Here is an 18686-nt window from a genome sequence, read left to right on the forward strand (position 1 = left end):
TATATATATATATATATATATATATATATATATATATATATATATATATATATATATATATATATATATATATAATTAATGTATACATAGTATTACAAGGTTTCGAAAAAGAATATAATGTAAAGACATGCTAAATCAACTCAAGCACGCCAAAATAGCACATACGCATGCACAAAATTAAAATAATCACTAAACATCAAAACAGACATAAAGTGCGAGAAGCTCTGATTTGGCAACACTGATTACGACTTATTATAATGAGAATGAGTAATTTATTGCCTCACTTGAAGAATGCTATCCTAGATCCTTGAAGTGCCTTGTGCCAGACTGCTCCAACACCTCCCAGGTCGACGCAGGAGATCACCACCACCACCACCACTCCCAGGAACATGACAGATGTCTGCAGCACATCAGTGTACACTACCGCCTTCACGCCTCCCTGGGGAAAAATGTTGTACATAACCTGAAATGTGTGGCCCTAGTGATAAATGAACCAAAATGTGCTGCAACTGAGAGCTTTGAGTAATGAGAAAAGTGAAAGATTCCTCCAGGAAACAAATAGAATGGAAATGTACTAAGGTAAATTAAGTGTCGATATTGATGGCCGACTACTGGAACTAAATGTACTGAAAGACAGGTGAGCCGAGGACCATATCAGAGAACCCTGTCATCCTATAAATTGGTCCTCTGGCAAAACTGTCTAGCCTTCTTCTAGCCCACACAGACACAGTCTTCTTAGAGCAGAAGAATGAGAGAAGCTAAACTACAAAAGAGGGGAATACACAGGTATGAGGTAATTCCTACAAGTTGTGCAATGGTAAGATAACTGGAGGGAAAGACAGCAAATGAAAAGATGGAGCACTTAGTATAATATAACATTTATTTACTACCAGTACATGTACAAGGTATACAGGCAATAGCTGACATCAGTGGTATACTACTATATAGAAAGCTCCTTTTTATGCTGAGCATTTCCTGCAAATTAGGTCAGTTTTGTCCCAGGATGAGACCCACACCAGTCCACTAACACCCAGGTACCCATTTTAAACTGATGGGTGAACAGGGACAGGGACACGGACAAGGACAAGGACAGGGACAGGGACAAGGACGGCAAGTATCTTATGGAAACACGTCCCAAATGTTTCCAGCTGTGGAGAAATTTTCTCCAGGAGGGGGGTATCAGCCCCCTTCAGCCCCTTTCGGCCCTGAAGGGCCCAGCCCTCTCAGAAGGAGCAAACATCTTGTTTACTGCTACAGCAAGTAATTGATCCCAGATGCAGTACGAGTATATGACGTGGTCAAGCGACCGCCTCTCCTTGCAAAGTCCAGTGTTGTAAAGTGTAGTTTAATAAGAGACAGTCCATCTCTTACCTTATCAGTACAATTAAGGAAAATCCTGCTCCCACTTTATTACCATGGTAAAGATAGTGTACATTGTTGTCTGTGCTTAAGACAGCAAGAATCAAGCATTCTGCTTTGCTTTATGGAGGAAGTTTGGCAAGGAAGCAAAAAGTACTAGGTCAGCTTTTCCTTTATGTTCGAGGGGCACTGCAGCAGTGTAAGACACTGTGAGGTCAGATTACTTTTCACCCTGCTGGGAGTCACACTGACACCAGGATAACCAACAAAGAACACTGATCCATGCGTTAGTGTGAACAAAGAGTCTCACAAAACACAATAAACACAGAGAAGTGTGATCAGCTTCTTTAGTGATAAGATTGTGAACATAGTGTACCAGTGCGCGTATTCCTAGACTATGGAAGATGTGGACATCCAAGGAGCAGGATTTTCCTTAATTGTACTGATAAGGTAAGAGATGGACTGTCTCTTATTAAACTACACTTTACAACACTGGACTTTGCAAGGAGCGGCGGTCGCTTGACCACGTCATATACTCGAACAGCATCTGGGATCAATTACTCGCTGTAGCAGTAAACAAGATGTTTGCCCCTTCTGAGAGGGCTGGACCCCTCAGGGCTGAAAGGGGCTGAAGGGGGCTGATACCCCCCTCCTGGAGAAAATTTCTCCACAGAAGCCGTACGAGAGGAGATTCGAACCCTGGACTACAAAGTGCAAGGAGGCAGAGGAGAAGTTCGTATCGAAGGGCAACAGAAACAAAAGAAAAACCAGAACGAGCCTTTGGTTCACCCAGAGGTGTAGAGAGGCCAAAGCTATGTGTGTTAGAACATAGAAAACAAAGGACCCAGGAAAATAAGGAGATGAGCTAAAGAGCCAGAAGCAAAAATGTATAGATATGGACGGAGGCCCAGCGGCAGCACGAAAATGACAGCACTAAAAACCAAATCTGACCCAGAGCTGTTGTACAGCCACATCAAGAGGAAAACAGAAGTCAGGGATCAGATGCATAGAGTGCGGAGCGAAGGATGGGACTCGATACCTCAACCTATAAAATATATAGCATAATTTAGCTAAAAAGTTGTGTTTGTTTAAACTACCATATTCGTTTTAGCTAAATTCTGGCATATATATATATATATATATATATATATATATATATATATATATATATATATATATATATATATATAATATATATATCATAAGTTATTTTAAATTTATTTATTCTTATTTAAAATCAATGATACATATTTTTTTCGTAAAGGTCAGAACGATTTCCAAAGATTTATGGCAAAAAATAATAGATTATTAAAATAGTTAATTCAAAGTTTGTGTTTAAAGACGTTTGGTATGGCAATGGGAAATCCTACCACCTGTGCTTAGCAATCTGTACATGAAATATTATGAAACAAGATTATTTAACAAAATACTATGTGATTAAGCTAAGTGATAGAGATATGCTGATGATATTATGTGTCTAATGCTTGAGAATACAGATATAAATCATTTCTTTGTTACATTAAACAGTCTAGCTCATTGAACAAAATAACTCATTGCCTTATTTATACATCTTAATAAATTAAAGGGAACCATGATATTAAACAATACACAGAAAACCAAGATATAACTCTTGGTGCACCTTAATTCATCACATAATATTACAGTTAAACATTTTATATTTTCTTCCATGTGTTTGAGAACTTAAAGTGTCTCTCGCCCAGACATGATGGAGGAACAAATCTTGAACATTTGTGATATAGCTAGTGATCTAAAATTCCCAAAAATATTTAACTGACATCAGTTAAATTTGCAGAAATACAACAATTCTCCCTTACCATGAAATCAAACTTGTATTTAAAAAGAATGATACAATAAAAATACATCCGATTAAAAATCCATATAAAGTATGCATTAATATTTATTGGTCATACTGGGAAAAGCCTTGAACTAAGATTATAACATAAATATAGCATAAGAAAGCATTAAACAGGACAAGAGTCTAATACTCAGTTTATTCACGTAAAAGATTATAACCATCAGATTAATTTTCAAAGGCAACTCTATGGTTGAGAGAAATATAATTATGTCAAGCTTAAAAAAATGATTGATATGAATAGTAGTTTAGGATTATGCAAATTAGATTAATTCATAATTAATAAATCATCATCACGGCTGCATCATAATGGGGCAGGTATGATGACAATGATCACATCTGTGTCATAATGGGGCAGGTATGATGTCAATGATCACATCTGTGTCATAATGGGGCAGGTATGATGTCAATCATCACATCTGTGTCATAATGAGGCAGGTATGATGTCAATCATCACATCTGTGTCATAATGAGGCAGGTATGATGTCAATCATCACATCTGTGTCATAATGGGGCAGGTATGATGTCAATCATCACATCTGTGTCATAATGGGGCAGGTATGATGTCAATCATCACATCTGTGTCATAATGAGGCAGGTATGATGTCAATCTTCACATCTGTGTCATAATGGGATGGGTATGATGTCAATCATCACATCTGTGTCATAATGGGATGGGTATGATGTCAATCATCACATATGTGTCATAATGGGACAGGTATGATGTCAATCATCACATCCGTCATAATGGGGCAGGTATGATGTCAATCATCACATCTGTGTCATAATGGGGCAGGTATGATGTCAATTATCACATCTGTGTCATAATGGGACAGGTATGTCAATCATCACGCCTGCGTCATAATGGGACAGGTATGATGTCAGTCATCACATCTGTGTCATAATGGGACGGGTATGATGTCAATCATCACATCTGTGTCATAATGGGACGGGTATGATGTCAATCATCACATCTGTGTCATAATGGGATGGGTATGACGTCAATCATCACATCTGTGTCACAATGGGACAGGTATGATGTCAATCATCACATCTGTGTCATAATGGGACGGGTATGATGTCAATCATCACATCTGTGTCATAACGGGATGGGTATGATGGCAATCATCACATCTGCGTCATAATGGGACAGGTATGATGTCAATCATAACGCCTGCGTCATAATGGGACGAGTATGATGTTAATCATCACACCTGCGTTATAATGGAAAAGGTATGATGTTAATCATCACATGTGTGTCATAATGGGACGGGTATGATGTCAATCATCATATCTGCGTCATAATAGGGCGGGTATGATGTCAATCATCACACCTGCGCCATAATGGGACAGGTATGATGTCAATCATCACACCTGCGTCATAATAGGGCGGGTATGATATCAATCATCACATCTACGTCATAATGGGACAGGTATGATGTCAATCTTCTCACCTGCGTCATAATAGGACGGGAATGATGTCAATCATCACATCTGTGACATAATGGGATAGATATGATGTCAATCACCACACCTGCATCATCATGGGACAGGTATGACGTCAGTCATCACACCTCCATCATAATGGGAAGAGTATGATGTCAATCATCATACCTGCGTCATAATGAGAGGGGTATGATGTCAATCATCACACCTGCGTCATAATGGGAGGGGTATGATGTCAATCATCACACCTGCGTCATAAAGTGACGGATATGATGTCAATCATCACAACTGCGTCATAATAGAACGGGTATGATGTCAATAATCACATCTGAGTCATGAAAGAGGTATGATGTCAATCATCACAGCTGCGTCATAACGGAATGGGAATGATGTCAATCATCAAACCTGCATCATAATGAAATATGTATGACATCAATCATCACAACTGCGTCATAATGGTATGGGTATGATGTCAATCACAACAGCTGCGTCATAACGGGACGGGTATGATACCAATCATCACATCTGCGTCATAATGGGATGGATATGATGTCAGTCATCACAGCTACGTCATAATGGGACGGGTATGATGCCAATCATCAGAGCTGCGACATAATGGGGCGGGTATGATGTCCGTCATCACACCTGCAACAGGTGGAGAATGCTGCATCTGATGATCTACCGGGTGGAGTTATAGAGTCTTGGGTAGCTTGGCAGGGGTATTGGACAAGTTGTGAGTAGACCTTCTGTATGTGGGATAGCGATGAAGAAGTTTCTTGGCGAGTGGTTCAGCTATGTTACAGAAGCCGTTGTTCTGGTTGAAATTGTTGGTTATAGAGATAAGTGATGATTCCAGGATTCTTCGGTATTGAGTGTTGTCTTCTGTGGCGATAAGTCTTGAGTTTCTGTAGTTAATTAAATGGTTTTGTGAATTGCGATGTTGTACACAGGCATTCCTTGTATCGTCAGTCCTGCTTGCATATTGGTGTTCTGAAATACGTGTTTGGAGGTCTCTTGATGTTTCGCCCACATATAATTTGTTGCTTTAGGAAAGGTAGGGGGTGTGTGGACCAGGTGTTTACAGTGAAACATATAAGTGAACAGTATTTAGATAAGGCTAAAGAGGTCTTTGTGGCATTTATGGATTTGGAAAAGGCGTATGACAGGGTGGATAGGGGGGCAATGTGGCAGATGTTGCAAGTGTATGGTGTAGGAGGTAGGTTACTGAAAGCAGTGAAGAGTTTTTACGAGGATAGTGAGGCTCAAGTTAGAGTATGTAGGAAAGAGGGAAATTTTTTCCCAGTAAAAGTAGGCCTTAGACAAGGATGTGTGATGTCACCGTGGTTGTTTAATATATTTATAGATGGGGTTGTAAGAGAAGTAAATGCGAGGGTCTTGGCAAGAGGCGTGGAGTTAAAAGATAAAGAATCACACACAAAGTGGGAGTTGTCACAGCTGCTCTTTGCCGATGACACTGTGCTCTTGGGAGATTCTGAAGAGAAGTTGCAGAGATTGGTGGATGAATTTGGTAGGGTGTGCAAAAGAAGAAAATTAAAGGTGAATACAGGAAAGAGTAAGGTTATGAGGATAACAAAAAGATTAGGTGATGAAAGATTGAATATCAGATTGGAGGGAGAGAGTATGGAGGAGGTGAACGTATTCAGATATTTGGGAGTGGACGTGTCAGCGGATGGGTCTATGAAAGATGAGGTGAATCATAGAATTGATGAGGGAAAAAGAGTGAGTGGTGCACTTAGGAGTCTGTGGAGACAAAGAACTTTGTCCTTGGAGGCAAAGAGGGGAATGTATGAGAGTATAGTTTTACCAACGCTCTTATATGGGTGTGAAGCGTGGGTGATGAATGTTGCAGCGAGGAGAAGGCTGGAGGCAGTGGAGATGTCATGTCTGAGGGCAATGTGTGGTGTGAATATAATGCAGAGAATTCGTAGTTTGGAAGTTAGGAGGAGGTGCGGGATTACCAAAACTGTTGTCCAGAGGGCTGAGGAAGGGTTGTTGAGGTGGTTCGGACATGTAGAGAGAATGGAGCGAAACAGAATGACTTCAAGAGTGTATCAGTCTGTAGTGGAAGGAAGGCGGGGTAGGGGTCGGCCTAGGAAGGGTTGGAGGGAGGGGGTAAAGGAGGTTTTGTGTGCGAGGGGCTTGGACTTCCAGCAGGCATGCGTGAGCGTGTTTGATAGGAGTGAATGGAGACAAATGGTTTTTAATACTTGACGTGCTGTTGGAGTGTGAGCAAAGTAACATTTATGAAGGGATTCAGGGAAACCGGCAGGCCGGACTTGAGTCCTGGAGATGGGAAGTACAGTGCCTACACTCTGAAGGAGGGGTGTTAATGTTGCAGTTTAAAAACTGTAGTGTAAAGCACCCTTCTGGCAAGACAGTGATGGAGTGAATGATGGTGAAAGTTTTTCTTTTTCGGGCCACCCTGCCTTGGTGGGAATCGGCCGGTGTGATAATAAAAAAAAAAATAAATAATTTGTTGCGATCATTACAAGGGATTAAGTATACCCCTGCAGAGGATGGAGGCTTGTCCTGTCTACTACTGGTGATGTCCTTGATGGTCGTGGTTGTGGAGGTAGATACTTGGAATGATGTATTGGAAAAGATGTTGGAAACATGTTTGGCAATGGAGTTGGTGGGGAGGACTATGTATCTCTTCTCGGCAGTGTCTTCTCTGGGTGTGTTGAAGATGTTTAATGCTCGCCGTCTGCAGTCTCTGATGAAGTGACGAGGATAGTGGAGTTTAGAAAATACTTGTTCAATTATAGTGCATTCTTCATCAAGGAACTCATTGCTGCAGATTCTGAGTGCACGCAGGAAGAAGCCTATAATTACACAACGTTTGGTTTTGGTGTCGTGGTGAGAGTAGAAGTGGAGAAGATCGTTTTGGTTGGTGGGTTTTCGATAGACTTTAAAACGAAGTTCGTGGTCAGCTTTGCAGAGCAGAACATCAAGGAAAGGAAGAGTGTTGTCGACTTCTTCTTCAAGTGTGAACTGGATTGAAGGCTCGACCTGGTTGAGCTTGTCTTGGAGAGCTTGAACGTTGAAGCGTTTAGGAGTTATGAGGAGAATGTCGTCAACATAACGGAGCCAGGTGACAGACGAAGGAATAATGGTGGAGAAACGTTCGGCTTCTAGATGTTCCATGTATAGGTTCGCCAGGACCGCACTGAGTGGCGAACCCATGGGTAGTCCAAAAGTCTGCTGAAAGAGGTGATTTTCGAAAGAGAAACACGTAAAGCCAACACATAGTTCAACAAGGTCGATGAAATCGCTGGCTGGAATGGGAAGATCAAGTGAATCGTCAATTTTCCTGCGCAAGAGATCGATGGCTTGTGTAGTAGGTACTTTGGTGAATAGGGAAGTCACGTCAAGGCTGGAAAGTTTCTTGTTCCTGACGTTGATGTTGCGAATGCGATTGAGAAGATCACCCGAGTGTTTGAGATGTGCTGGACTGATAGTGCCCAAGAGTTTAGAGAGGTGTTTTGCGAGAATTCCTGAGAGCTGGTGGGGAGCACTGCCTATTCCCGAGGATATGGGCCTCAGTGCGATACCAGGCTTGTGAGTTTTTGGCAAGCCGTACATTCTGGCAGGTCTGGGGTTGCTGGGCATGGTGTGTAGAAGTTTCTTCCCTTGTTATGAGCCCCTCCGAATGCGGCGAGTCCTTTGAAGAAAAGTTTTAGTAAGGTTGTCCACTTGGTTAGTTGTGAGAGGTTTGTAGGTAGTGCTCCCCACCAGCTCTCAGGAATTCTCGCAAAACACCTCTCTAAACTCTTGGGCACTATCAGTCCAGCACATCTCAAACACTCGGGTGATCTTCTCAATCGCAATGGCAACATCAACATCAGGAACAAGAAACTTTCCAGCCTTGACGTGACTTCCCTATTCACCAAAGTACCTACTACACAAGCCATCGATCTCTTGCGCAGGAAAATTGACGATTCACTTGATCTTCCCATTCCAGCCAGCGACTTCATCGACCTTGTTGAACTATGTGTTGGCTTTACGTGTTTCTCTTTCGAAAATCACCTCTTTCAGCAGACTTTTGGACTACCCATGGGTTCGCCACTCAGTGCGGTCCTGGCGAACCTATACATGGAACATCTAGAAGCCGAACGTTTCTCCACCATTATTCCTTCGTCTGTCACCTGGCTCCGTTATGTTGACGACATTCTCCTCATAACTCCTAAACGCTTCAACGTTCAAGCTCTCCAAGACAAGCTCAACGAGGTCGAGCCTTCAATCCAGTTCACACTTGAAGAAGAAGTCGACAACATTCTTCCTTTCCTTGATGTTCTGCTCTGCAAAGCTGACCACGAACTTCGTTTTAAAGTCTATCGAAAACCCACCAACCAAAACGATCTTCTCCACTTTACTCTCACCACGACTCCAAAACCAAACGTGGTGTAATTATAGGCTTCTTCCTGCGTGCACTCAGAATCTGCAGCAATGAGTTAATTGAGGAAGAATGCACTATAATTGAACAAGTATTTTCTAAACTCCACTATCCTCGTCACTTCATCAGAGATTGCAGACGGCGGGCATTAAACATCTTCAACACACCCAGAGAAGACACTGCCGAGAAGAGATACATAGTCCTCCCCACCAACTCCATTGCCAAACATGTTTCCAACATCTTTTCCAATACATCATTCCAAGTATCTACCTCCACAACCACGACCATCAAGGACATCACCAGTAGTAGACACGACAAGCCTCCATCCTCTGCTGGGGTATACATAATCCCTTGTAATGACTGCAACAAATTATATGTGGGCGAAACATCAAGAAACCTCCAAACACGTATTTCAGAACGCCAATATGCAAGCAGGACTGACGATACAAGGAATGCCTGTGTACAACATCGCAATTCACAAAACCATTTAATTAACTACAGAAACTAAAGACTTATCGCCACAGAAGACAACACTCAATACCGAAGAATCCTGGAATCATCGCTTATCTCCATAACCAACAATTTCAACCAGAACAATGGCTTCTATAACATAGCTGAACAACTCGCCAAGAAACTTCTTCATCGCTATCCCACATAAAAACATAGAAAACTGTGTTTAGGTAAGACACACATATGCAACAGTTAGGTATCTTTATTTCGAAACGTTTCGCCTACACAGTAGGCTTCTTCAGTCGAGTACAGCAAAGTTGATAGAAGCAGAAGAGACTTGAAGACGATGTAATCAGTCCATCACCCTTAAAGTTTTGAGGTGGTCAGTCCCTCAGTCTGGAAAAGAGTGTTGTTCCATTGTCTGGAATAATATAGAGTTGAAGTGATAGGATGGAGCCTTATATAGCGCCAGGAGGTGAGACGTAGGTCACTAGTAGAGTAAGAATGTAGACACTGAGAGGTCAGGTCCCTCTCAAATCCAACCATTCTCACTAGTAGAGGTTGTTGAAGTGGTTCCAAGTCTGTACCAAGGTACCCTTGGTACCTTGGTACCAAGGGTACCTGGCGCTATATAAGGCTCCATCCTATCACTTCAACTCCATATTATTCCAGACAATGGAACAATACTCTTCTCCAGACTGAGGGACTGACCACCTCAAAACTTTAAGGGTGATCGACTGATTACATCGTCTTCAAGTCTCTTCTGCTTCTGTTAGGTAAGACACATATGCAACAGTTAGACAACTTTATTCCGAAACGTTTCGCCTACACAGTAGGCTTCTTCAGTCGAATACAGAAAGTAGGCATGAACAGTAGAGATGTGAAGACGATGTAATCAGTCCCTCACCCTTGTAGTCGTAGAATTTGAGGTTGTCAGTCCCTCGGCCTGGAGAATTTCAGTTCCATAGTCAGGAACTATCTGAAGATCAAGCGACAGTGCGGAGACTTAAATACTGTCGGAAGGAGAGGTGCAGAGTAGTAGTAGTAGTAGTAGAAGTAGTAGTAGTAGTAGTAGTAGTAGTAGTAGTAGTAGTAGTAGTAGTAGTAGTAGTAGTAGTAGTAGTAGTAGTAGTAGTAGTAGTGAGAATGTAGCCACTGCGAGGTCATGTCCCTCTCAGATCCAACACTTCTCACTTGAAAAGCTTGTCCAAGGTGTTTTCTGTACCAAGATGCCATGTGTTGCAGTGTCTGACAAGATGAACATCAAAATGGTATACAATACCGACAGGTTGTTAGGTAAGACACATATGCAACAGTTAGACAACTTTATTCCGAAACGTTTCGCCTACACGTTTCGCCTACTGTGTAGGTGAAACGTTTCGGAATAAAGTTGTCTAACTGTTGCATATGTGTCTTACCTAACAACCTGTCGGTATTGTATACCATTTTGATGTTCATCTCTTCTGCTTCTATCAACTTTGCTGTACTCGACTGAAGAAGCCTACTGTGTAGGCGAAACGTTTCGAAATAAAGATACCTAACTGTTGCATATGTGTCTTGCCTAAACAACCTGTCGGTATTTTATACCATTTTATTGTTCACTCTGTCAGACACTGCAACACAAGGGTACCTTGGTACAGACTTGGAACCACTTCAACAACCTCTACTAGTGAGAATGGCTGGATTTGAGAGGGACCTGACCTCTCAATGTCTACATTCTTACTCTACTAGTGACCTACGTCTCACCTCCTGGCGTTATATAAGGCTCAATCCTATCACTTCAACTCCATATTATTCCAGACAATGGCACAATACTCTTCTCCAGACTGAGGGACTGACCACCTCAAAGCTTTAAGGGTGATGGACTGATTACATCGTCTTCAAGTCTCTTCTGCTTTTATCAACTTTGCGTAGGCGAAACGTTTCGAAATAAAGATACCTAACTGTTGCATATGTGTCTTACCTGTACAACCTGTCAGTATTTTATTCCATTTTATTGTTCACATAGAAAACTACAGAAGGTCTACTCACAACTTGTCCAATACCCCTGCCAAGTTACCCAAGACTCTATAACTCAACCCGGTAGATCATCAGATGCAGCATTCTCCACCTGACCTCAACATTCTGAACATGACTATAAATACTCCCGTACCTTCCACCCCAGGTAGATCTGTGTGTGACTTGAAAAAGCCCACTGAGTGGGTGAAACGTTGTCAATAAAGGATCACATTATACTGCATATGTGTTTATATTTCCACTGTGTCGGTATTTGATACCATTTATTTCCATTCCCATATGCTGCATAAGTGTCTCAATCTTCAACAGCGTAGAATGACTAAATTAATACATAGCATTAGAAATCTTCCTTATGAAGAAAGATTAAAGACTCTTAAATTACGTTCACTTGTTAGACGAAGAATGAAGGGAGACATGATAGAAGTATATAAGTGGAAGATGGGTATTAATAAAGGGGATATTAATATGGTCTTGAGGATATCTCTCCAAGACAAGTTTAGACAAGTTTAGATTTAGAAAGGACACAGGAAAGCATTGGTTTGGAAATAGGGTAGTTGATGAGTGGAACAGTCTACCTAGTTGGGTTATTGAAGCTAGGACTTTGGGTAGTTTCAAATTTAGTGGTGACCTGTACTTAACTCTGTGAAGAAGTGTCTTGTTTGCTCCCGTGGACTGAACCAAGATGCCCTCCATCGAGCAACTTTACCAGCAACTTAAGGAAGAATTGAGGGCAGCGAAGATGGAGATACGACGATTGACCGAGGAAAACAAGAGGATTCGTAGTAGTCCTCCTGTTTCGAGTCCTCAGGTCAAGAAGGGATCGTGGTCAGTGGCTGGTCAGCAGGGGACGACGAAGTTGACGATCAAGAAGACGAATGGAAAGCCAGAAACGATGAAGAAGAAAGAAACTGCTGTGGAAACTCCAGTGGAAACCTCCAACGCATTCTCGGTGCTACCCGACGAATGTGAGTCTACTACTGGGATCGTCACGACGAACGACAACAAGGAAGGTAAGAATATTGTTGTTGTTGGGGATAGCCAGGTTAGATGCATGGATAGGGCATTCTGCTTGAAGGACAGGAGTAGGAGACAAAGGGTATGCTTTCCTGGGGCTGGGATGGAGGACATTGTTAGCCGGCTTGACAACATCATGAACGGTAATGGGATCAATCCTATTATTTGCCTCAGTGCTGGAGGCAATGATGTAGGCAAGCATAGAAGTGAGGATTTAGTTAGAAAGTTCAGGACAGCTATAGACATGATTAGGAAGAAGGGGGGGCGCCCTGTTATATGTGGCATTTTGCCAAGAAGAGGTGTTGGTAATGAATGGTTGTCCAGAGCAATTGGTATTAATTGTTGGCTGGATAAACACTGTAAGGATAATGCAGTACCATTCATTGACAACTGGGACAACTTCTATGGCCGAAATGACATGTATGCCAGGGATGGGGTTCACTTACCAGGGCAGGTGTGGGTTTTCTTGCTAACTCAGTTGAGGGGGTTGTTAGGACTTTAAACTAGGATTAGTTAGAGGTATGGGTTTAGAAATGATTAATAATGAGTATGGATATATTGACTTATGCTCTGATATTAAGAATCTTAATAGTAACTGTCATGGAGTAACTCTGGGTAATGATAATTTCAGAAATTGTGTAAAAACAAAGATGAATAGGAAAAATGTGCAGAAGAAAAAACATATGATGGTATTTTATGCTAACAGTCGAAGTGCAAGAAATAAAATTAATGAACAACGTTTGGTAGCATGTGCTGGGAACTTTGATATCATTGCATTAACTGAAACGTGGTATGATTTAAAGAGTCGGGATATGACTGCTGAGTGTAATATTCAGGGATTTAAGTTGTACAATGTGGATAGATGTAATGGGAAGGGGGGAGGAGTTGCATTGTATGTTCGAGAAAATATTAATTGTTGCATAAAAACAGGTATAAAAATAGATGGAGCAGTAACAGAGTCTGTTTGGGTAGAGTTCGTGGAGGGTCAAGAAAAACTAATTCTAGGTGTAATATACCGACCTCCAGGCTTGGATCACGATAGAGGGAGACTTCTTTGGGACGAAATTGTTAGGGCTTCTGGACACAGTAACATAGTCATAGTAGGGGACTTTAACTTTAGCCAAATTGACTGGAATTCTTAGACAGGTAATCTAGAGTCCAGTGACTTCATGGAAACAGTTCAGGACTGTTTTCTGAAACAGAGTGTAACTGAGCCTACCAGGGGTAATAATTTGCTAGACCTAGTCTTGTCAAATAAGGAAACACTCGTGAATAATCTGGAGATCACTGAAGAGCTTGGCGCAAGTGATCACAAATCCATCACCTTTAGCATTAATTGGGAATGCAAGAATAATGATAATACAGTAAAAATCCCTGATTTTCGTTCTGCCGATTATAATGGACTTAGGGAACATCTGTCTAATCTTGATTGGGTTATCTAGCTAATGATTTTATTGACGATAATCATACTTATGAATATGAAGGGATCTGCTTTTATGATTGTTTTCTTAATAATGTGCACAGTGCCCAGAGTATATACATTCCCCAGAGAGAAATTAGGTCTAATAATAACGATCCCAAATGGGTTAACAGGAGGCTAAAGCATCTATTAGGGGAGAAAAGGGGAATTTATAGGCGCATCAGAAGAGGAGAGGTTAACCTTACTGACCAATATGTTCAGCTTAAAAGAGAAGTAAAAAAGGCGATTAGAAAGGCTAAACGTGACTATGAAATTAGAGTTGCTAATGAATCAAAGACTAATCCAAAGGGGTTCTTTCAAGTGTATAGGACGAAGGTGAAGGAAAAAGTAGGACCTCTGAAATCTGGGAATGGACAGCTGACAGATAATGAACTGGAAATGTGTTCCTTATTTAATGACTATTTTTTGTCAGTTTTTACACAGGAAGATGTAAATGAGATTCCAGTAATTAACAATTATTTAGTTCTTGATGAATTTAAGTTAACTAATATTACTGTCACGTGGGACATGGTTATTAAACAGATAGACAAACTGAAACAATATGTAAAGTAAAAGGACACAAGTGCAACTAATGTGACATTTATTGTCGCAACGTTTCGCTCTCCAGGAGCTTTATCAAGCCATTACAAACAATACATGGACACAGAGGGTATATAAAGGCTCAGAGTGAGGTGAATACTAGTGAGGTACCATTTCGATGTTCACTAGTGGTAGTAGTAGTAGTAGTAGTGGTGGTAGTGACAAAAGTAATACAATATGGTAGAACAATTAATTCGTACATGAGTAAAAGGATATAAAAGCTATTACTTGGGTAACATAAAAATAGGTTGCCACAATAAATGTCACATTAGTTGCACTTGTGTCCTTTTACTTTACATATTGTCGGTAATTCTACCAACTTTATTACAAACTGAAACAAGATAAGTCCCCGGGATCCGATGAGTTGTTTTCAAGGGTACTTAAGGAATGCAAGATGGAGCTTAGTCAGCCATTAACGAGTGTATTCAATGCGTCCATCCTTACCAGTGTTGTGCCAGAGTTGTGGAAGATGACTAATGTGGTTCCTATATTCAAATCAGGGGATAAGTCCACTCCTTCAAATTACCGTCCAATAAGCCTGACATCTATAGTGGGCAAGTTATTAGAATCAATTATAGCTGACATTATCAGAAGTCACCTTGAAGAGCATAACTTGATAAATTAATCTCAGCATGGATTCACGAGAGGTCGTTCCTGCCAGACAAACTTACTGACGTTCTTCAATAGAACATTTGAGGCAGTTGACAGTGATAAGGAATATGATATTGTTTATTTGGATTTTAGTAAAGCCTTCGACAGGGTGCCTCACAAGAGACTCTTAAGAAAAGTGGCAGCTCATGGTATAGGAGGTAAAGTTCTAGCGTGGATTGAGGCATGGCTTACCAATAAGGGTGATGGACTGATTACATCGTCTTCAAGTATCTTCTGCTTCTATCAACTTTTCTGTACTTGACTGAAGAAGCCTACTGTGTAGGCGAAACGTTTCATAATAAAGATACCTAACTGTTGCATACGTGTCTTACCTAACAACAGGAAGCAGAGAGTTACCATTAATGGAGTGAAATCTGAATGGGGATTAGTCACTAGTGGCGTTCCACAAAGATCAGTTTTAGGCCCTCTTTTGTTCATAATTTACATTAATGACCTTGATGAAGGGATTACTAGTGACATGAGTAAGTTTGCTGATGATACAAAGATAGGCCGTATAATTCACTCTGAGGAGGATATCAATGAACTCCAGGACGATTTGAACAAATTAATGTCTTGGTCTGAAAAATGGCAGATGAAGTTTAATGTGGATAAGTGTAAGGTACTTGCCCTTGGTAATGAAAATAACCCTCGAAGCTATAATCTAGGTGAAGTAGAGCTTGGTCATGCAGAATGTGAAAAAGACTTGGGAGTCATGGTAAGCAGAAATCTAAAGCCAAGACAGCAGTGCCTTAGTGTGTGCAACAAGGCTAACAGATTACTTGGATTTATCTCAAGAAGTATAAGTAACAGAAGTCCAAAAGTTATTTTACAGCTCTATACATCACTAGTGAGGCCTCACTTAGATTATGCTGCTCAGTTTTGGTCCCCTTACTACAGGATGGACATAGACTCATTAGAGAACATACAGAGAAGAATGACTAAAATGATTTACTGTGTAAGGAACCTCCCGTATGAAGATAGACTTAAAGCCTTAAATCTCCACTCTCTGGAGAAGCGTAGAATGAGGGGAGATATCATTGAAGTGTATAAGTGGATGACGGGCATAAACAAGGGAGACATTAATAAAGTACTGAGGGTGTCGAACCAGGTAAGAACCAGGAATAATGGATTTAAGTTGGATAAATTTAGATTTAGAAAGGACGTAGGTAAGTACTGGTTTTCTAACAGAGTTGTGGATGCGTGGAACAGTCTTCCCAGTGGGGTGATAGAGGCTAGGACCTTGGGTAGCTTTAAGAAGAGACTGGACAAATATATGAGTGGGAGGGGCTGGGTTTGATTGGTGTTAAGGGGTACGGGAGTTATTTCTTGAGTAGCTTTAGGTAGATGTCGTTTTGAACATTAAAATGGTACAAAATACCGACAGGTTGTTAGGTAAGACACATATGCAACAGTTAGGTATCTTTATTATGAAACGTTTCGCCTACACAGTAGGCTTCTTCAGTCAAGTACAGAAAAGTTGATAGAAGCAGAAGATACTTGAAGACGATGTAATCAGTCCATCACCCTTAAAGTTTTGAGGTGGTCAGTCCCTCAGTCTGGAGAAGAGCATTGTTCCATAGTATGAAACAATATGGACATGAAGTGACAGAATGGAGCTTTTTATAGCGCCAAGAGGTGAGACGTAGGCCACTAGGAGAGGTAAGAACTCAGATGTTGAAAGGTCAGGTCCCTCTCAAATCCAGCCGCTCTCACTAGTGGAAGTTGTCGAAGTTGATTGCAGGTCTGTACCAAGATACCCTTGTGTTGCAGTGTCTGACAGATTGAACATTAAAATGGTATAAAATACCGACAGGTTGTGTCGGCGAAACGTTTCATAATAATGATACCTAACTGTTGCATATGTGTCTTACCTAACAACCTGTCGGTATTTTATACCATTTTAATGTTCGATCTGTCAGACACTGCAACACAAGGGTATCTTGGTACAGACCTGCAATCAACTTCGACAACTTCCACTAGTGAGAGCGGCTGGATTTGAGAGGGACCTGACCTTTCAACATCTGAGTTCTTACTTCTCCTAGTGGCCTACGTCTCACCTCTTGGCGCTATAAAAAGCTCCATTCTGTCACTCCATCTCCATATTGTTTCATACTATGGAACAATGCTCTTCTCCAGACTGAGGGACTGACCACCTCAAAACTTTAAGGGTGATGGACTGATTACATCGTCTTCAATTATCTTCTGCTTCTATCAACTTTTCTGTACTTGACTGAAGAAGCCTGCTGTGTAGGCGAAACGTTTCATAATAAAGATACCTAACTGTTGCATATGTGTCTTACCTAACAACCTGTCGGTATTTTATACCATTTTAATGTTCAATCTGTCAGACACTGCAACACAAGGGTATCTTGGTACAGACCTGCAATCAACTTCGACAACTTCCACTAGTGAGAGCGGCTGGATTTGAGAGGGACCTGACTTTTCAACATCTGAGTTCTTGCCTCTCCTAGTGGCCTACGTCTCACCTCTTGGCGCTATAAAAAGCTCCATTCTGGCACTTCATCTCCATATTGTTTCATACTATGGAACAATGCTCTTCTCCAGACTGAGGGACTGACCACCTCAAAACTTTAAGGGTGATGGACTGATTACATCGTCTTCAAGTATCTTCTGCTTCTATCAACTTTTCTGTACTTGACTGAAGAAGCCTACTGTGTAGGCGAAACGTTTCATAATAAAGATACCTAACTGTTGCATATGTGTCTTACCTAACAGATGTCGTTTTGATAAGGACCTGCCTCGTATGGGCCAGTAGGCCTTCTGCAGTGTTCCTACATTCTTATGTTCTTATGAGTGAGAGGGGTTGGATTTGAGTGGGACTTGCATATCAGAGTTTATTTCTTGGGTAGCATTGAAAATTGGGTTGGGGAAATGTTTTGTTAGTTTTGGTAAATTGTAAAGGACCTGCCTAGTATGGGCCAACAGGCCTGCTGCAGTGCTCCTCCTTTCTTATGTTCTTATGTTATCTGTTGGCCTTGTTGCACACACTAAGGCACTACTGCCTTGGCTTTAGATTTCTGCTCACAATGACTCCCAAGTCCTTTCCACATTCTGTATGATCAAGCTCTACTTCACCTAGATTATTGCCTCGAGGGTTATTTTCATTACCTTACACTTATCGACATTGAACTTCATCTGCCACTCTTCAGACCAAGACATTAATTTGTCCAAATCCTCCTGGATTTCATTGCTATCCTCATCAGGGTGAATTATACGGCCTACCCTTGTATCATCAGCAAACTTACTCATGTCACTCGTAATCCCTTCATCAAGGTCGTTAATGTAAATTATGAACAAGAGAGGGCCTAAAACTGATCCTTGTGGAACGCCACTAGTGACTAATCCCCATTCAGATTTCACTCCATTAATGGTAACTCTCTGCT

General features: G+C 41.2%; 1 protein-coding gene across 1 annotated transcript in view; it reads right to left on the reverse strand.

Annotated features, from left to right (window-relative positions):
* The window catches only part of LOC128696601 (sodium-coupled monocarboxylate transporter 1), a 348670-nt gene that overhangs the window by 226089 nt on the left and 103895 nt on the right, over positions 1 to 18686 (reverse strand). Inside the window, exon 4 of the mRNA XM_070094645.1 lies at positions 285 to 439. Within this exon, the coding sequence (XP_069950746.1) occupies positions 285 to 439 (155 nt within the window). The remainder of the gene's footprint in view (positions 1 to 284; positions 440 to 18686) is intronic.

This window comes from Cherax quadricarinatus, chromosome 47 (assembly GCF_038502225.1).
Source record: "Cherax quadricarinatus isolate ZL_2023a chromosome 47, ASM3850222v1, whole genome shotgun sequence".
In the NCBI taxonomy this organism is placed as follows: Eukaryota; Metazoa; Arthropoda; class Malacostraca; order Decapoda; family Parastacidae; genus Cherax; species Cherax quadricarinatus.